The following is a 21,536-nucleotide window of genomic DNA, read 5'->3' as shown; positions in this document are numbered from 1 at the left end:
TGTAGTGCATGTAATTAAAGCTTCAGAATGGGGTTGTTCTTAAACAAGGTAGTTCAGCTCATTTAAGGTAAATACATGAGGAGTTATTGGTATTCATAGCAGGTCTTTAACTCTTAATTTCTAATATTTGAGATATTTAGGGTTTATCTTTCAGGAGTCTATTGAGCAGAAGAGTGAAGCAAAAATATGAAGTTTGCATTCAGCGATGAATAGAATTAGATTTTAAAAAGTGTCCTTGTGTCTTCTGCTTCTCTCTCCTTCTTTGAATTTTTAGAAGCAGTAAATGGTTATGCATAAAGGAATTCCCTCAGTGCTGACCAAAGCTAGACTTTCTCTCTCTGCCTCCCTCAGAAATACAGTGCATCTCTGTGCTGAGAGGACAACGCTCCCCCAGGAGCTTGTCATGTTGATAGAGCTTCACGGCTCCAGTATCCTCGGGACACGCTTCTTTTTTTTTTTTTTCTTCCTGATATACCTCTCCGTTTATTTCACGCCTATCACCACATCTGCTCGTGGAGATACTGTCTCTTACCGAACCCTAATCTGTCCCAAGGATGATATTATTCCCTTTCTTTCTCTTCTCGTTTCAGCTGCTCCTCCCTTCATCCTTTTACTGCTCTCCGGAGAGGAGGAGCGCGAATAAAACAGTTTTTCTTTCATGTAAGCGGAATATAGACAAGAGGAGGACCGTGCGTGACTGCACTTTGTCTCATAACCTCCACCGCTGCTACGCCTCCTCCTCCTGTACCCACGCTGTGTGTATTCTTGCCTTTTGTCTCTGTAACCCCGACTGAATGAGATATTGCTGTCACACGTCAGCACACAGTCTCTCTGTTTCTCTTCTACCGTACTTTACACCCACTGAACCAGAACAGATGTGCAGTAACATCAGCCCAGTCTCACTTCATCTGTCTGTAATGACTCACTTTATCTGTGAATGTGTTTAAGGGACCTTTTTTCTAAACTCTCTTCAACACTTTTCTCTTTGTGCTTTCAGATTTATGAGAGCATATTTCATATTTTCTTTTAAAGTGATCATTTAGTTGCAACGTTTTTCGTCCCACAAATCGCCGTGTACCTGCCACAGAGAATAAGTGTGACTCTTTTTACCCGTGCTGTAATGTTGTGTCCCCAAACAGCATCAGGTGGGAAAATGCTTGTATGAATTTTGTGTGTGTGTGTGTGTGTGTGTGTTTGTGTTTCATGGCAAACAAATGGGACCGAACCAGTTGGGGTGACGAGAGGAGAGTGAGAACACGTACTCGTTTTAAAATGTTTTATTTAAATGAGCTATGTGGCACTGCAATGAAAGATAAGCCGCAGCCATTATTTTGTTGGTGTAACACACTTACAACCTCCTGCCCTGTTTCCTCTGAGTGTGTGTGTGTGTGTGTGTGTGTGTGTGTGTGTGTGTGTGTGTGTGTGTGCGTGCATGTTGTCTGCTGCCCTGTTTGTCCTGAACTCCCACTCAGTTGTTCATGTATGTATCTTCAAGGGAAATTACAGTATTTGTCAACCTGGTAGTTATTCTCAAATTTTTTCCATTTTGTTCCCTGGTAGAGGTTTGTGGTAAGCTGTTGCCAGGCAACCAGTAGAGACTCCAGGACATTACCGGTCCCAAACATCGACCATCTAAAAGATGGACGTTGTGTCTCCACTTCCTCTCTCTGGCCAAAAATTAACCCAAAATGTCCCGGATATGGACGGAGCCAGGCTAGCTGTTTCCCCCTGTTTCCAGTCTTTGTGCTAAGCTAAGCTAGCTGGCTGATGGCTGTGTATCGATGTGGTATTGATCATCTCGTCAAACTCTCAGCAAGAAACTGAACAGGCGTATTTTCCAAAAAGCTTTACCTTTAAAGCTGTGACGGTAGCGAAGGAAAAGTTCACCTTGCATTATTCATGCAAGTTTGACCACTGGACTGTTTGTGAAGTCTTTATTTGATAGCCAACGTACCGACTGTACAGACCATGGATGTATTAAGGGAGAGCTGGGTACAGCGTTGGAGGCGGGGCTCTGTTCATTCTTATGGAAGCTGCTCAGACTTCAGCTGCCCAGTATAAAATGACCTAGATCTTCTGCACTGTGGGGTCCAGAGAGCAAGCCCACTGGAGACTTCTGCTAACTGCCAACTTCCGGTTTAGGCTTTCACTGACTTGATTGGGGATAAAATGATTCAATCATGCAGCTCTTATTGGACTGAATGGATCAGATTCTGGTAGTGAAATTAGTCATTTTAGGAGGGTGGACGCCATTGCTGTAAATACATGGTTTGCCCAATGTGTCAAATTGACTTCACAGCATTAGTCCAGTGCTCTTCCTGGGGGCTTGGTACAGACATTAGCTGTAGCTGGTAAGCAACATATGTGTGGAGTGTAAACCTCAACATGAACTCGAGCTTCTTTCTGTTATTGTCTCGGTTTTTCTTCCTCTCTTTTTAAGTTTATTTGCAAAGTTTAGAATAAACACAGATTTTCCGCTCAGGTTGCAGAGATGCATCTTTGCCTCAGTTGACGCCACCCCAAACATCTATTTGCCCACACTGGTTGACTTTTTGTGCCGCCTCTAGAATTTAGTCTAGAGTCCCTGTTTCCAAAATCTCTACCTCAGACGTGGTTGGTTAAACGTTACGTCATACAAGTCACACCGAGGTTGACGAATGCCAGCGTTTCCCTTTAACCTTTGCATCTCAAACACACCCATCAACCTCTATTTCACCTCTCCTCAGTCTGTCTTTACTGCATCTTCTCCGTCATTCAGATTGTTTTATGTGCCCGGCAGAGAGAGCCAACTTTTCAACTGCCTTCATACTAAACTGAAAGAATACAGTTGGGCGAAGTGAGCACATCTCCAGACGTACGTACACAAGGACTGGACTTCTGGTCACAGAGAAATACTGGAGAGGCGCCTACAGTCAAGGTCTCTGTTACCTAATAGAGTGAGAGAGGGAAAGTTACTGTGCTAAAGAGGAGAAATAAATAGCAGAGGAGAAGGTGAAAGAGGGAAAGACTGGTCTGTGCCATGATGTGAATAACAGAAAGAAGAGAAGTGTGTGTGTGTGTGTGTGTGTGTGTGTGTGTGTGTGTGTGTGTGTGTGTGTGTGTGTGTGTGTGTGTGTGTGTGTGTGTGTGTGTGTGCATATGTTTGCTAGCTGGACCTATTTATAGTGAGGCGATCATACCTGCTTCAAGTCTCAGTGGAGCTGACCCAACAGCGCTGGGACTTTTTCCTTCTGTTTGTATGCGTACACACATGCGACCGTGGTACTTGATTTTTTTATATTTTTTTAGGCCTCCTTCCAAACTAAGCTGGATGTTCAAGCCCTGAAAACACAATTTTTTTTAATAAATGTTGATGTTATTATTACTGTTGTCATGTTATAGTTTCAGGCATGGATTGTTTGTTGTTGTTGTTTTTAAAGAATCTTTTTGAATCGCTGGTGCTCTCTGTTCTTTGTGCTTTCTCTGTAAACACCAGCTTTCAAACTGAGGACGTGTCAGAAGTGGACAGGGAACTTTTCTGAAAAGTAAAACTGATAGTGAAGACAGAAAACTTTAGAAAGTAGAAGCAGAAAAAGAAGGAGTAAAGTCTTTGAAACCTTAGTCTTTCTAATCCCATTTTTAACTTATGAAGGTAATTGTTTAAATATTACTATCAACCATTACTTAAGATGTAAAGACATTAACGACATCCTAATTGTTTTTGCAATCAGGAATATTCAAGGCGATGATTTTTTGGCCACTTGGGGGTGGCAAAACAACCTCTAAACACAACACTTACATAAGATTTTAACCTTTTAAGTTACATCCAGCAGTTACAGAGCCGCATTATATTATTCATTAAGTTGTATTTGTGTCCACCTGATGAATATAGGTCCAATATTCACTGTCTATTAACTCTGTGTGTGGTCTCTACCAACTCCTGATGGAAATATCTGGCTCTATCTGCTCCACTATGTGCACCAGCTAGTGTCTGACTGTGTGTGTGTGCTGTTTGCTGCTGAGCAGCTACTGTACTGTGGGTTTTAGAGGTTTATTGCTAAAAACAGCTGCCTGCTGCTGCTGGAAACGACACGGATGAGAGCCCAGAGACAGAACTCAAAACACGGAAAAACTAAACAGTGAACTGAAAGATGATAAAACACTTTAAAGAACTGAAGGGAACTGCAGAGTCAGCGATAATTTTGCATTTGTTAACCACTACAGGCAACACCCATTGTTAATATATAGATATTGACCAAAATATGGATGACAAATTAATCATTTCAGAATTACATGTCATTGTGTTTATGGCTTTTCCAACAGACAGTAAAGACTCTCTGCAGTGATTACATAGACCTCGCCCAGTTGGAGCTCAGTTGTGGCTGGAAAGTGTTTATTTTATTGTGCTAGCTGTATTAGCATCTACAGACTCCTCGTGGCCTGCATAGGTGTCACCGTGCCATCTCCCCAGATGAGTGTTAGGATTTGTCTGCTGGACTTAATGGCTGTCCGATAGATCTTATAAACAGCTAGACTTTCCTTCCTTCTTATAGAATCCAAATGTCTTCCAAACTTTAGATTTTAGATTTGATGGTGCGCTGTAAATCGAGTTGCCGTTGTTGGACATTTGTTTATGTACTGACCTCACCAGCCAAAGAGTGGAGACACTGTTAGCAGCAAAGCTTCAGTTAACAGATTCATGACATTAGAATTGGACCGTCGACCAGTTCATGGTACGTTTAGGTCAATCCAGAGGTCTGCATACCGATGTAGTCGCATCTATAACGTTGAAACCGATTTACAACTCGTATCGTTGAATCTTTACACCCATAGTAGGAACCCACCCATAGTAGTCTACGTTTATGAAACAAAAGCTTACAACCACCAGATTTGACGTGTTGATTTGTGATGAAACAATATTACATGTATGTGAATGTGAGTTCTTCTGACATATAGTAAATTCAGAAATAAAGTTAATCCCAGTATGTGTTTGTGTAGATCTGTATTATCCCGTATCTGTTGGTACAATGTGACTCGTGAGTTAACTGGTGAGCAGAGCTACAGAGGCAGTGGAGAGCTGTAAATAATGTAGATAATAAGCTATTGAATACATGACATACTCACATAAAACGCAGACAGGTTTCCAATACGTATTATCAGACTCTCCTCTTCTAGTTCTGCAGCTAGTGTGTGCGCCTGTGTGTGTGTGTGTGTGTCTGTGTGTTGTGTACTTGTACGGTATGCTGTGTGTGTTGCCGCCTGCTGTATTCATTGCTTCGGCTTAGCGAGGCAGTGGGGAGGTGCAAATGTCACGCTGTCTGAAAAAGCTAAGCCAACTGACTGTGGAAAGTCTCAGGAGAACTGGGGAGGAGGAAGAAGAACTGGAAGCCACTTCAGAATATGAAAGTGCTGAGTGAAAGGTGGAAAACATCGCAAATCTCTTCGTACAATGATTGCTCGCCTCTTTCTGTCTCTCATGCACACACACACACACACACACACACACACACACACACACACATCTATTGCCTATAATCACATTCCAAGCGTTTCTTCTGCTAAATTGAATTGTAATTGGCAGACAATGGGCGTGACATCACAATTCACTGGCTGGCTCATATAGAAGCAGCTCGTCTAAACTGAAGCTAAAGTGGGCCATGCTTACTGATGAGCCCAGAGCATTAATGAAAGAATAAAGGAGAAAGGGAACAGTGCACATATAGGAAACATGGATGCAGAGAGGAGAAAGGGAGGTGTACTAACTCTGAAAATTAATTGCCCTTTGGGACCGATGTCATTAATAATAATTGCGTGTGACAGCGGCAGCAGAATGTCTACGGCTTCCCCCATATGCACAGCCATACCTGAGTGATCTCCTGAGGCATAATGGAGCTTTTATTAGAAGGAACGAATGTAAATAGTGTTGTGATTAGCGGAGTCCATCTCCTCTCATTTCTTTCTTACTTTCTTTCTTTCTTTCTGTCTCCTTATTTTCTTCATTCTTGGTTGCCCCCGTATTGTTAAGAGGTCAGATGACGCATTAGGGCGTACGTGAAGCTCATAAATACATGTGCTGTATTTATTTACTTAAATTGTGACAGGACTTGCTCCAACAAGTCAGACTTTACATTTCTCTCTCTCTCAGTTTTTTGCTAGAAATGTAGAAAATGTTTAGCAGCGTTCTTTGCATTTTGTTGCCAGATTATGTCAGCTATAACTAAGCAAATATTTTTATTACACCACAGATAAGACACGTAAAAATGAGTGGAAAGATGCGAGCTTCCCATTGTGGCAATTCAAAATAAATCAGAAAATAAATATCAGACTGGACCTTAGCGAGCTAGATAGCTTTTTCAAGTCACTCGTGACATGAGGATGTTCACGAGGATCCCTATAACTGTGTTTTTTTTATCATGATATGTAATAACAACTTAAATTGTGACGTTATTTCTGTTGTAGCTAAATTGAAGCTTTTGTAGTTTATGTGCTCACTGCAAGCCGGTGACTGTTAGGGTGTATTGATACGTACGGTATCAGTTTTGAATTCAAATGGAGGAAATGTCAAACACCTTGTTCAGTCCAACCATAGAAGCATAGTCACATTCAGCATTACATTTTAAGCAAAACTTACACTGAAAGTAGTGGTGAGGTTGAGACAGAGGAAATAATAACGCCACACCAGTAACTGCATAAAATCCCTTTTCAACGGAGTTCAATGACTTTTCCTAATTTTCGTTCTTCAACGTGAGTCAAAAGATTTGACAAAATCAAAATTGCATTTCTCTTGCTTTTGAAAATAAATGCCTGAGATGCCACATTTATTGTGAGAAAGGTGAAACCTCATAGTTTGGTTCAGAAAATACCAAAAGATAAACTATTCAATAATCCAATTTGTCAAGTTTGATGTTTTGACATTCATTGCGCTCCTTTAAAAGTGACATTGCCACAAGAAAATGGCAAAATTTCCATTATTGTTGAAGGGAAAGATAAACTGTGCTTGATTGTAGGTCCCAATGTTAGTGAATTAACACAGACCTCAAACAGTGTAATCTCACACCACCATCAAAGAAGTTTGGATTTTTTTTTTTCTTGTAAAGGTTAGAGAGGCTGTGGTTAAAGAGGGTTTGACAGAGACGGAGAGGAAGAGAAAGAAAAATCTGTGAGAAAAGAAAAAGAGTCAAATGTCAAGAGAGATAAATATCTGCAAAAGAATTCATCGAGAATTGACTCCAGTTGTGTCGGTGTTATGTGAGAAACTGCTCACTGGCAGACCTGTAAAGCTATTTTCACCTTTTCAGATGCTATTAAATCAGATCAGATACAGATTCCACTGTAGGTAGTAAAGAACAGTTGCAGCTAATGTTATAAACAGTCTTATCCATTCCTTACACTTTTGCTCTTGTGTTTATAACCTCCAAAATCTTACTGCCGCACACTGCTTCAACATATGAAGAAATCCAAAGCTTGACAGGCATGCCGAGCCTAGTTACGGTTGCTATGCTTTGATTGGATAATTCATAGAAGAAATCTATATCTATGGGACTGCCGCTGTTCTGGGGGAGGGGTTTAGTGGACGGTCAATTGGGATTAAAAGTGTATATTTCTGCATTAATGCCCTATACAATTCCATCCCTTCCACAAACATGTGCCATATTCTTAACTCATAATCCATTTACTGGATTAGTCAGGCTGAGTGAGAGCTGTCAATGAATCAACTACACTGGAGAGAAATACACACATGTACATGCACACACTGGGACTACAGCGCAATGAAATCAGTTTATCCGTAGCACGTTGAGTGGAGCATCTGGGAGCAGGAATGTGCCCCCTGATAACAGGGATGCTGAAGGAACGGCAGATTAATGACTGAATGCTCTTTGCTAGGTAGCTGCTCCTCTATGAGTTATCCCAACCTGTGAGGCTGGATGTGAAACAGAGAGTGGGTCTAATTAGCTTTGTAGGGAATCATTAGGAGTGTGTTCTCTCCTTGCCCTGATTCGGTGAGTGGGAACCGCATGCGTGGCGTCTTCCCCCGAGTAATCACTGGTCTCTCTGCTGCGCCGTCTCTGCCCCTCCTGTCCTCCACCTCTCCTCATCTCTCCCTGGATGATTTGGCTCTAATTAAGACGGTGCACCACTGAGAAAGGAGGAGGAGGGCGTTGACCCTGCTTTCAGTTTGGGCGTTAGAGGTGTTAAAAAAAAGTAGAGGAACAGAAGGAAACTGAGATGTAAAAGCAGAGGAAGCCGAAAAGGAAATCATGAGAAAAAGATTCTGGTCAAGATGATAATCACTATTTTCTCCCTCAATTCTTCTAAAAAAACAATATTTATTGCAGTCCATATTGTCTTCAGACAGGCAGAACAAACAATATGATCATTATTGATTATTAAAGGACACACTGCTGATTTCAAATGAGCAGGTATTGATGCTAAATTTAAGAAAAATCAACGTAGTTTCTTGTCAACCCGGGGTGAGGGTGTTCCAGAGGGTTCACTGAGTAGAAGTTATCACACTCTTCACTGTTTACCTGCCAATCTACAGTATACACAGTTGTGGAATAACTAAATCTTATCAGGGATAGCGAGACTAAATCTCTAGAAACCTGATGTGTATCAATTTGAGGGTCCTTGACACCAAAAATGTTGAGAAGCACTGCTTTGAGAGCACCTTTGAACAAATGTTCTCCTGTGTAACAAGCGGCAACCAGAGTTATATCTTTGGCTATAACTCAGGTAATAAAAGGCTTGTTGTAGTTTGCAGACCAGGTTCGGATATATAAATAAACTTTATTATCAACCAGACAAGATGTTTCTTAACAGATTGAACCTTAATTGCTCAAAACATGAGACATGAAACAGCTATAATCTAGAGTTATACAGAAAATTAAGTAAATGTGGTGTTTGTGATCAAAACTAAGAGCCAATCAGCTCTTTGATCAGGGCGACAGTCAGGTGTTTAAAAACTGCGACCGCCTCGATCTTGTCAGGTTATTCTTGCCCACGTACGTATGACGTCAGAGCAAGTCGTCATCAAATCGCTCTCAAATCTAACCAGCCTGCGTTGTATATCTCAACAACTATTGGATGGATCGCCATGGAAATGTTGCTCAAGGTTGCTTCAAGGTTTTCACTTATTTTGTGAAATACTTGAACATCTATTTGATGGATTGGCGCCACATTTTCAACCCACATTTATGGTTCTCAGAGAATGAATGCTGCTGACTTAAAAACTGAATACTGAATTACTGCTGACGTGATTCTGACATTTCCTGTAGCACCATAATTAGATTCACATTTGTGGTTTTGAGATAAATGTCCATTGGATGGATTGCAATGAAATGATATAATGTACTCTCCTTGTTGGAGGGAGCTACGCAACATCCAGGTTAAAATTCCAACAACGGAGGACGACAAAAAGTTCAAATATTTTAACTTTGGATGCTGTCTGATGTTAGCGTTGCCGGTATTCTACGCCAACCTCTGCTACTTTTACTGTCCTGCTCTCGTCCACTGTCACGGCATCCGGTTTGCCTTCTTTCGTCTGCCTCTTGCTAGTGTACAAACACAGCACTGTGGCAGGTGGATACATGTATTTTGTAGGCATTTCAAACCTTATGTGATAGCCAACCATAGAGTGTTGACAGTAAATAGTTGGGGACACTTCTTTGTTGTTCCTAAGAAGCTTTCACCCCATTTCACTCCTCTGTCTCTCTCACAGATTTATTGACATTGATGTCCTGACCCCCTCTTCCTGTCCACAGTTTTTCTTGGAGTAACACACACTTGTCTTTTGTTGATACAGCTTTGGGAGAAATTGGGAGCGCTTGGTTTGAAGCAATGAATCTTCCCCCGCTAACACAAACATGGCATAATCATCGTCACCCCTAATAAGCCCGGAGTATCAGTTTATATCAACATATTTCTCTAATATATCTGTCTCAGCCTTACAGTTCAGTTCTCTTAGCTCTTCACATTGACCTCTTACTCATTTTCCCAGCAGGTATATTTGCTCCCTCAGGGTCAAAGATCACCGAGGCAATCAAACGGTCAGGCGGCCCGCTGCTCGAGAAACTGCACACACACAAACGCAGCAACACCCCGGCTGAGTGACAGCCTAATTACCCAGTGTAAGAGAACCAAACCCCTCCGCTGTACTGCTGTTAACAGGATCAGAAGGCCACTTGTCCTCCTCCCCTCCCCACCTCCCCCCTTTATGCATATTTTCATTGTAAGAGCTGTGGTATGTGTGTGTGTGTGTGTGTGTAGTACAGAGAGGGGTATATTGTTCCAAAGATGGAGGCTGATAGTGTATTCACATACATGAAAGGGTCGAGGGAGTGACTCTGGGTCTGGCTCTCCAGATAAAGTAGAGCAGAGAGGAGAAGAAGGGAATTGCTTTTAGTCACCCAGGGAATAAACCGCATGCGTCGAGGTTAACAAGGATTACTTGTGTGTGTGTGTGTGTGTGTGTGTGTGTGTGTGTGTGTGTGTGTGTGTGTGTGTGACAGAGAAAATGCTTTCTTTAATTTAGATCTCTCGGTTCAGAGTAATTCAGTCTCTACGCCAAGGTTAAATGTCTGCGTTGACGTCCCACTCAGGTTATCCACACAGACTTTCAGCGTGGAAAAGTCCACTTGTGGTATGTTTGTGTGTTCAGGATGGAGATACTGTTTACTAGAAGCCCAGCAGAGAGTGAGGGGGTCACAGCAGGGGATTGGGTGTTAGAGCAGCTGCAGTGAAGTGAGGGTCTGTGGTCCCTGAGAGGAGATAAAAAGAGAAAGATGTGTCAGCTGGCCCTTTACATTGACCTCCAGACATCACATTTCAAAGGGAGATTGAAAACTGCTTTCTACTGTACGTTCCTAATGTGTTGCCTTACACTCATCAACCCTGTGACTTTGATCCCGTAGCCATGACCAAAATAGAAAATTAAGCAACAGCAGTGGGCTTGATCTCCAAATAAAAACATATTTTATAACTCATTACACATTTTTTGTTTTTAAACGATTAAATCATTTCGTTCCATTTCCTCCTTAAAGCTGCATTTATTGATTTTTGACCCCTAGGAGGCAGAAAAACTCCAATACAAGCTGACAGACACGCAGACATGATATAGTATCTCCTCATAAAGTGGTTTCTGCTAATGTGTTAGCAAACGATTGCCTATTTACATATGCAGCAGACACAGAGCGACATTTTCATCCCATTGGTGTCTCTGGACATCCATCGATCTGAAGACCAATAATCAGTCTCCTTCGAGTGTGAACCTATCGTGATATCACCCACTGGTTTGTGGAGTACTGTTCTGAAGCCTCGAGTTTGGCATTTTGGCCGTCGCTATGTTGGTTATTTGCAGCCAGCAACGGTGACGTACTCCAAGTTGAGCTGCTCTCATTGGCTGCTCAGTTTAGACTCATCTGTAGCAGGATACAATGGCTTTACTAAATGAACATCATGCTGGATGGATGTCTCTTTAGCGTCTTGTTATTTAACTTTCTTTATCTGCTAGCTCTTAACATTGTCAGTCTGCCTTTTATTGCTGTGCAGGTAGTGTACAGTGAGTTGTTGATGGAACCGGCAGCTCAATGAACTACAATATATCGAAAAACAATCTCCGCCGGGCTGCAGACTTGAGTTAAAAATGTGTTTATCACTATGAGCAACTCCTTTACAAACGTCATTAGAGGGAATGCATATGTGTTTCCACCCCATCAATAAACATATAAACCCTCAAACATTTATAAGTCCGTAGTGCAGCGTTCTCGTCTTTTGGGATGGATGGTAAAGATGGGAAAGATTCCAATTTTTACACGAGAGTTCACATCAACTCATGTATGATTGCAGTTAGAAATATAAACCAAAGTAAATGACGAATTGAAATGTTGGCTAAACATAAGACCTGTACAAACCACTGCGTGTAGAGTATGTTAGTGGCGGCACTGTATGGCTCATATGTTTAGAGACTGTTAAATGATGCAAATATCGAGACAAGATCAGATCATACTCTAAGCATCAAAATGGATCATTCATTCATAGTTTTGAGTGGTAGTTTTTATGTTAATTAATAATAATAATAATATGATAGTCACCCCCTACTAATGAAATCCAACAATCCAATCACATTCCTGGACTTATTTTTGTAATCGTGGAGGAAACTAACCTGGAAGATGGAAACGTTTCTGTTCAGCAGTTGGAAATAATCTGTTAATTTAATTTTAACAAACAAAACTGGATTTTAATCGTCGTCAGTCTGAATTTTGGGGAGAAAGTGAGTCTTACTAATTACTACAGAGAGCAATAAGTAAAGTAATAATATTACTTTTGAAAAGATTAATGAGTAACTTTTTAATTTATTTATTTCTCCTCTTCTTTACCTCTGTTGTGACGGGAAGTTAAATAAAATATTAATGAGGTGTTTTCCTCAAGAGGAAGCAGGCGGAGGTATGAAATGTCTATTAGTTTCAACAACTGTTACATAATTACTAAAATATAAAGTAATAATGAGACTCATAACACTACTGTAAAGCACGGTTGTGTCCACTGAATGCAGTTAATGACCTGTGTTTGTCCGTTAATGTGGAGGGAGAGCTGCACTCAGGCGCTGCCGTGGTTCGGTTACATCAGACAGACGGCGACGCCTAATCGGTTGGCTCCAGATAAATTTTGTGGTCCCTCAACATATGATGCCAGAGGGCGTCACTGATGACCCTGCATATGGTAGTGCTACATCTACAGGCACTTAGACACGCTAACATCAATACAGAAGAGACAAACACTCATCTCCATCCTCGATGAACGAGGGATTTATGTAAAGCAAATTTCCTTTTTTTATAAAATTTAGTGTTGTGGACACACCTCCTCCGCCTTTACAAGTCTTTCTGAGTTTAACACACTACAGCACTCAGACTGTGTGAGAGAGTCCACAGCTGGTAGGGTAACATCTTTATTGGTCCCAGTGGAAACAGTGGTTATGGCCACTCCAACTCAATTATTGCATCTTAGCTGGTGTCCCAGTGAAACAATGATAAATATTCATGCAGATTAACCCGAGAACAGTTGGGGTGTGTGTGTGTGTGTGTGTGTGTGTGTGCATACACACACACATCATACACATCAATGCCCAGTGGTGGAAATTAACCAGCAGCACATTTACACAAATACTGTTCTTAAATCCTCTTTAAAGGAGTTAAATATCCCCTCATGTATTACATGTATTACAACATATATAATATGTATGTATGTGTATATACTGTATATATGTAGGTACAAATAGTCTACTCGGAACAATAATTAATTAAATTTAATTTAATTCTTTTTAAAAATTCCTGAATCTATGAATATGGAAATTTCGTTAATTTTCTAAACTTCACAGGGTTTTTTGGGGGATTCTTGTGGCCTAAAATTATTGATTTTAATGGCAGAAAATTTAAATGGAGTTGAGAATTGAGAAATGAGGAAATGAGATTAGTGATGTACAGCTCAATGTTTTACACAGGAAATTGAAATTGAAGAATGATTAATCAAATTTGTGGAAAAGTTGCAGAAGGAACCAATGAGGCACTCTAATTTTGTGCTGATACAGGCTCCTCCTGTGGACGAAAGCGGTAGTGTTTCCACCACCTCATTTAATTGATTTCAAGGGGAATCCGTCCCGGTGGCAGACATTAAGAATAACTGCATAGAAATAGCTAATCTTCTCTCTGATGCCTGATGCTCTTGTTCGTTAATGTAGCTCATATAGAGGCATCAGAATTAAATTAAGTTTCATAACCAGTTAAAAACTCCTTTCCGTTTAAGTAAAGCATCTTCTTCCACCGTTGTAAATGCCGATGGGTGTATGTCGACGTATGGGATCAGTTACCACCCAGTCTTTAACACTCACACTTCACTATCTTTTTTTACTACATATTGACTCAGCTTTGCATGCTCAACAGAGTGTTTTTTTAACCAGATGGCCGCAGTTTGTTTCTTATGTGTTAGATTATGTGTTTCTAGTTTTCTGTGTTGCTTGCTCAGCAGAATTATTTCTCGGCCACAGTACTTTACAGGCTGACTAGTCTATTAGAAGAACCTGTTCGAATCACGTCGCCCTGCAAGATGAGAGAGCTGTTAATTCCCAGACTGTGAGTAACTGTGCTTGTGCTGTAGAGGTCTTCTGGTTTAAATTCACTGGGTTTGATCATACTTTACCCTGGTAATAAGGTGCATTCAATTCTACAAAGAGGCATCCTCACAATACAGATTGCTGTTTTTAATGACTCCCTCAGACCCTCTCCGGCTCTTAAATAATGATCTCACTCTCTGAGGTCTGCAGCACACAGCTCACAACTCACACAGCATGTCGTTATATCACCTACTGTGGGATAAGTGGGGCATTGACTCCGCAAAATTAACCTTGTTTTTAAGCGATGGCCAAGTAACATCAGCTCCTCCATCTCAGAGATTGTCTCCCAGAAGTCCACATGAAACAGAAAGCAGAGTGCTGTTTGCTTCTGCATATTTCTGCAGGTAGGGAGGGATTTGTTGCAGTAGCCAGTAGCGCTGAATTTGTGTTATGTCCAAGTGTGAACCTATCGTAACAGAACCTGGATGCATATTTGATCAGCACTGCCTAGTTTGACAGACCAGGACGAAATACAGCATCAAATGCCGACAGAGGACGAGTTCGACAAGAGGGAATAAAGTATCGAGCCAACTAGCTAACAGCATCTAATGTTACTGTTAGGAGCAGTCAGCTTCTTTTAGCAACAAGTCCATCAGGAAACTCTGTAAATCACCTCGGTGCCGCTGTCGTCAACCTGGCCTCTGTCTGTCTCGGAGGTTGTGTTCGGTCCTGATTCAGCCATGTTCGTCCATAAAATCTGATTGAAAATCACTGATACACACAACAATTCACTCAAATCCTGTTGGTAGCTAACTATTGACACTTAGCTTGTGGTGGATATCATGATATTGTTGGTTAAATTTGGTTGGTTCACACTTACATAAGGAACAATTATTGGATTTTGACAGAAAAATACAAAACAATAAACTTTTTTGGTAAAAAATTGTTAAATAGGGCTACAATATGATGGGATGCATTTAATCTGGACTTTAAAGGCCTTTAGATCTTTGTAGTTTTGCCAATAATTATATCAGTTACGAAAACTTTCTCACCAAGTTAATTGACCCTACTTAGTTACTGTTGCTTTTGCCTGTAAGCTTTCCAATCTCACACATACAGTTTACGATGTCTCTGGTGAGAAAATTAGAGCTGGCTCCAGGCTGCCAGGTGTGTCAGGAAGCTCTTCTCTTTCCTCTCAGCATCCTCCATCTCTAACAAATTACTCAAGGCCACATCTCCCGCTTCCACACCCTCTGAACGGTGTTAAATCTGTTCAGTCACAAGCCACACGGTGAAAAGATAAGATTCAATCCACTTTGTGTCCGGGTGAAATGAGACTGAAGGTTTCGTCTGTGTGTTTTGAGGCAGATTCTCTTATTTGCAAAGACATCAATCTCTATCATGTCTGGTTTATGTGATCCTCTCTCGCTCGTGCTCACCCTCTCTCTCTCCCGCCACTTGTGTTGCCATCTGTTCTCGATTAATGTGAGTTACGAGCAGTAATTGAAGCATCTGTTCATCCGGTGTGCATCCTTTGCTCTGACACACCAACGTATAACACCCCTCTCGCTATACTTCTCGCTCTATCCTTCATTTTTTTGCCCTTATGTCTCTCTCAAGCACACACTCCTTGAACTGCTTCAGACAGTTTTTGCCGGTCGGTTAGTCCACCACCACAGGTTCAGAATGAAATATCCCAACAACTAATTTTGTACAGACTTTCATATATCCCTCGGGATGAATCGTAATCAGTTTGGTGATCAACTCTTCATCTAGTGCCATCATTAGGTAAAAATTTCAATTTGTCCGGCACTTCATGAGCAAACACCTGATAGTGGATCGTGGCATCTGCCGCCACAGCAGTGACAGACCATTCGTTAGCAGCGGCATATGCCAGTAAAGAATCAGCCATTGGGCAGTGGTACGGCAGTGGAAGAGGAGGGACATACCATTTTCATTTGGCATAAGTCGGGCAAATGGCATCGACAAATCACTAGGCAAAGTTGCATACCACTAAGAATTGGCATATGGCTTTAAAAGTATACTGGAGTGGCACCAGTATGTCGGTGAAAAGTGGTATCTGGAACATGGGCAACATACCATTTATAAGGGCCATAAGCCAGTAAAATGGCAGCAGAATACCAAAAAACAATGACACACCACTCAAAATGGACTTGGCACTAGAAGAAGAGTGTTATGGTTAAAGGACACTATGGACACTAACTGCCAACAGCTTCCCGATTACCTCTCCTTTTTGAAGCTATCCATATATATTAAGGGTGGATCATATAAAATGTGCAGCTTCTGAACCTCATAAATTAGTCGCTTTACTTTAAATTACTCGTCATCAGGGTTTCTGGCAGAAAGCCCCAAGGCATACTTCTCCCATGTGCCCATGTTGACTGCACACTTGTCTTGCATAACCACAGTTATCTCGACACTTTGTTCTAGCAGGATGGAGCTCATGTAAGTAAGTGAAGCTTCGCATAAATAGAACTATGACTAGCGTTTTTTAAAACAAGGAACACATCCGTCAGCCTGTTCGCTGATGTATGGAGCAGGTTAGGACATCTTCATTGGGAAAAACTAAAACAGTCTGATGTTCGCTCGTTGGCTCAGTCAAATGGCTTTCAGTTAGGTTAAGCTGGCACGTATATAGGCCTTTCTGGGCTACTGTAGAAACATGGCGGTTCAAAACTGGTAACAAAGGTAACAAAAACACTAATATAACTATTATTTACTAAGGAAAACATACCAATAACACAATAACCAATATTATATTCCATTTCTGCCAGTAGAGCCTCGTAAATAAGACACACTGGACCTTTAACTCACATGACTAATCAGCTATTTCCGCAATACAATAATCACATAACGGCAGTGAATGGAAATAAGCATTCTTTCGCATTTTATTTTGTAGAATTAGTCACAATTTGCTTAAAATCTTTTATACATTTGGATGTAAACACGACTTATAAAGCAGCATAAATCCCAGGTGATAACTCTCTGTAGGTTTATCATTGCATCTGACCGCTTTCACAACGTCACATTGTTTTAATATTTTCATTTAATACATTGTTATTATAAAAATATTGATTATAGCTGCTTTAAAGTAGACCCTTTGTTTTCTCCATTAATCATAGCCCCGAACAGTGAGGAGACACCCCAGTACAAAGAATATATACACACAAATATATGTACTGTAGGTTTAAACTCACACACATACCAGCAAGATTAGCTTTGTCCCATTCACTGATCACTTCAATTTTAACTGACACAGACCTGTCAGCTGATGTCGAAGAGGCTGTCTAAGTGCTCGATTGGGAATCAGTGTGAAATACCTGCAAACCAGACAAGCCAGACACGACCAGAGTGGTTTGTGAAGAGACTCTCTAATCTGACAAGATATTTTCTGAGATGCTCCAGAACACTGCTGAGAGACGGATGAAAAAAAAAAGAAAAAACGAGACTGAAAGTGTGTTTATGTGTGTTTGCGAGGCGGTGGCGGTGTATGTGTGCGTCTGTGAGGCTGTCTGGACTATACCCCCTGTATGTGCTTCACAGGCAGCGTAGCCAGACTGAGCTAATAGGCAGGATGTGTGTGAGCAGGAGGCTGGAGGTGGAGGTGGAGGCAGACTCTTCCTGCTGTCACTTTCTGTCTGGCTCTGGCATGTTTACACCCTCGATGGGGTAGAAAGCTCTGACACACACACACATTCACACCTGCATAAACCCACACACACACACACACACACACACACACACACACGACTCAGCCTACCTATTGTGCTGTACGTTCACACTCCGTCATGCAGAGATAATGGCCGCCTTGCTATGATTATAACCTCTCCTCCTTTGATATAATCACCCTCATCTGACTGAAATTATCCTCCCAGAAGCTTCCCCAATCAAGGTAAAGGTAAGAATGGGACACGAATGCCTGAATGAGAAACACTGCAGCCTTCATGCAGCAGCCAAATCAGTGTGAAGGCGACAGATTTGGGGGGCAGTGCTAAGTAGAGGTAGGCAGGACAGGTGGGGTGTCCATATGTCACCCAAGCTACCAGCCCAGCTCCTCATCCCAGTCCAGCCCTGCTGCTCTCCTCTCCAGCCTGGAGGAGGGTCAGAGGGCAGGCTGCTGTCTCTCTCTCCGCAGCGTGGACACTTGGCATCAGTGCCGGGAGCTAAACCAGAGCCGCCGTCCTGTATTTCAGCCATTTTTGACTGATATATATGCTTTCTTCTGGTCAAAATAGAAGGTTCTATTGTGGATTTAGGATAACACACCTAAATCCACAATTGAACTGTCGGCAGTTGAGTGTCAGTTCCCATCATGTGAGCGCCTGGTTTTCATAGCACTCCTCACAGTGTTTTCAGTGAAAAACTCCAGATCCATTGTGCGTTTGCTCAGGAGACACAGTTAGCATTTAGTTGGTGAATGTAGCAGCTAAAGAGCCATCGATACATCGCTCAGGAGTGGGTAGGAGACCACAAATAAAGCTAAAATACACAGACAAATCATACTTTCAACAGTCTTCATTAGATTTTTGAGTTTTAAGTCTAACTCAAACTCTTAGGTTTTGATCATTAATGATCATTTTTTAACTTTTTTTCTTTAGAAAAACTTGAATCTGTAATTCTGTGAAATAAAAATCTGTATTTCAAAACTCATTAAAGTGAAAAACAGTTAATTTAATAGTTTCAACTGGTTGACAGCTCACTCTGAACAATTTGAGGTAAATTACTTTCTTTCTTATTATTAGTGAAGACAGTTGCCTTGAAATATTCTTAACTTTTCTTTTTAGCACTCTGGAGTTAATACTGGACTTACATTCATCAGGTGGCTACAAACGCGGCTCGAAATGAACGGTCCTGTTGTTGTGTAACTGCCGGATGTGGAAATAATTGTTTCCGCTGCAGGTTTAAACATCAGAGCTCTTGAACGGATCAGCCGCTGAATCAGTGGTAATTTGGTTTATTGTGACGTCATTTCTTTACGCACTACGTCACCATGTTTTGCACATAACGTACAGTAGTGATGTCACCCAGACCAAACAGTGTGGTGATGTTAGACGCCTTAGCTAACGCTGCAAAAAGAATGAATGCTCTAGCCATTATAGTTTCTATTTTAAATTAATTTAAACAGGATAATGCAAAAAACAGAGGGTTAACATTATAGGTAACTTAACGCCAAAGATCATCCTTTTAATCCAATGTCTGTGATGTGATGCGGTGGCGTGAAGCCATATGACAAAAATGCGGACGTGTGTTCCCAACTTTGAGAAATGTTTAGTCGACTGTGTAAAGTTGTGTTATAGCAACCGCAGGTAAGAGACGAAACTGTGAAAGGAACAAACTAAATAAATGGACATAAGGTCAATAAATTAAGATTACTATATTTTATTATACTCTTATTGTAGCTGTGACTGATGTCTTGTTGTTTTGTTGATGAGTTATTTAAGGGCCGTGGTCCCGGCTGTAATTACCAACCATTTATCTCACTTTGTGTTCATCAGCAGTGAAATGACACCGTGCCCCATTCACATTCTGCTCCAACATCAACACACCAACTAAAGGATTAATGCATTAGATTAGAAGTGACCCCCGGCTCCATTCGTTTCAATGAAGCTGTCTCTGCACGAGGACAGGACAAAGGCAGCGCGGGTGCAGAAAAGTGGCAGGCGGGACAGGAGCTGCCATGTAATCTAATTCCTCTCCTCTTTGTCTTCATTCATTCACTGTCATGACAGATTATTCTTAAATGGGAGGAGGGGAGAGCGGGATGATAAATGAGAGAGAAACAGGGGAGGAATGAAGGCGGAGAGAGAGGTAGACGGGACAATTAAGTTACAGTCTGGTCGGCAGCGAGAGAGGAAGAGAGTGGTGTTTCTGGGTCTTCCTCCATCATGGATTTGATGTCATGATTCATTGTCTCTGATCTTGCTGTGAAATGCACGAGGGGTCCTAATGAAGTGAACATGGTGTATCAGTGCCGCGTAGGTGTCACACTCACAGTCAAAATGGCTGTTTAATTATTTCAGTTGTGCAGACACTTCTGGGGTTACTTACCCATCCGACCTAAACAAGACACTTTTAATTCAGAGGAGGTTAATAATAGCGCCTAAAGTTTTCTGCACAGTCAGCGAGTCGCCGGTCTCAGTCGACTCCACAACTGTTGCATTTATTTCTTCACAGTGTTTGTACAGATGTTGAATGTTGCCTAGAGAATGAATCCTACTGACTTTGGTGATGCACACAATTTTACTTAAACGTACTACAGGGAGTTATGAAGCAGACTCAGTTTGATATCGATGGCTCTATATGACCTACATAAACAAAGAAGACCATCAGAAAGAAGATTGGCCTTTTTCATATACCGTAGTTACAGATTTAATTGGATTCCCCCCAAAAACAGACGAAACAAAGTGGTGGAAACACTTTTATTGGTGCATTAACAAGTAGCAGTTGTCTAGGTGGAGCTAATCTACCTCACATATGTTTGGGTAGTTTGATCTATAACAAGGAATCATATCTGTAAAATACTTCCCTCTGAAAGAACTCCCTCAAAATTGTACTGAACAACCTCTCTGTACTCGATGTCGTAATTGAGCAAACAAAGAAACATTTAGTCCTGATGATGAAAACGTGAAGAGATCGTTGAGGTATTTCAGTCTGACCCAAAGCGGTGGACCGGCGTTGCCATCGCTAGAGCCGTGCTGACAATGCAGCCTCAATTCCATCAGTTTATGTGTGAATGAACTGATGAAAATGTTAAAATCTTGAATCAGTATCAAGAACATGAAAGCCTCAATTAAACCCTGCAGCTGTTGATGTCTCATTGTTCTTCTTCACACAGGCCTACTTTCGTCAGGGGGTTGCCCTGCAGTACCTGGGTCGTCATGCCGACGCCCTGGCGGCATTCGCCTCCGGCCTCGCCCAGGACCCCAAGAGTCTCCAGCTGCTTGTCGGCATGGTGGAGGCCGCCATGAAATCGCCCCTCAGAGGTAGGCCTGTCTGTCTGAGTTCAAAGGCTGTCTGCCGTCTCTCTCTGCCTCCATCCGTTCTTTCTGTCCGCTTTAAACACGAGGCACATTTATGCAGACAGAAGCAAATGAACATTTGTCTCCTCAGCAGAAACTTTTTGTGTTTGAAAGTCGTTGGAGAGGGGAGTGAGACGCAGGGCGCTGGGGACGATGCGAAGCTACCACTTTTCTTTTGTTCTTTTATTCATTCATTATTTCAATGGGATGTGAAAGAGTAAAAAATATGCCTCTGATGATTCAGATCTCACAAAAATGGATGCACATTTGATCTGACAAAGAGAGATAAGAGAGAGGAGAAAACATAGAGAAAAGTGACATGGAGAAAATAAATAAAACAAGTAAGTCAGATGAAATGAAAAGAGAAACAGAGGTTGAACTTGAAAACGGAGAGCTTGTGATTGAGTGTCGTG

At 41.5% G+C, this 21,536-nt stretch overlaps 1 protein-coding gene across 3 annotated transcripts in view; it reads left to right on the top strand.

Annotated features, from left to right (window-relative positions):
• The window catches only part of ttc28 (tetratricopeptide repeat domain 28), a 125,970-nt gene that overhangs the window by 48,696 nt on the left and 55,738 nt on the right, over positions 1-21,536 (top strand). For all 3 annotated transcript variants that reach the window (XM_051411787.1, XM_051411786.1, XM_051411788.1), the window contains one exon: positions 20,940-21,087. In XM_051411787.1, coding sequence (XP_051267747.1) covers positions 20,940-21,087 — 148 coding nt within the window. The remainder of the gene's footprint in view (positions 1-20,939; positions 21,088-21,536) is intronic.

This window comes from Dicentrarchus labrax, unplaced genomic scaffold (genome assembly GCF_905237075.1).
Source record: "Dicentrarchus labrax unplaced genomic scaffold, dlabrax2021, whole genome shotgun sequence".
NCBI classification, from domain to species: Eukaryota; Metazoa; Chordata; class Actinopteri; family Moronidae; genus Dicentrarchus; species Dicentrarchus labrax.
This window is presented reverse-complemented; position numbering and strand designations above follow the sequence as displayed.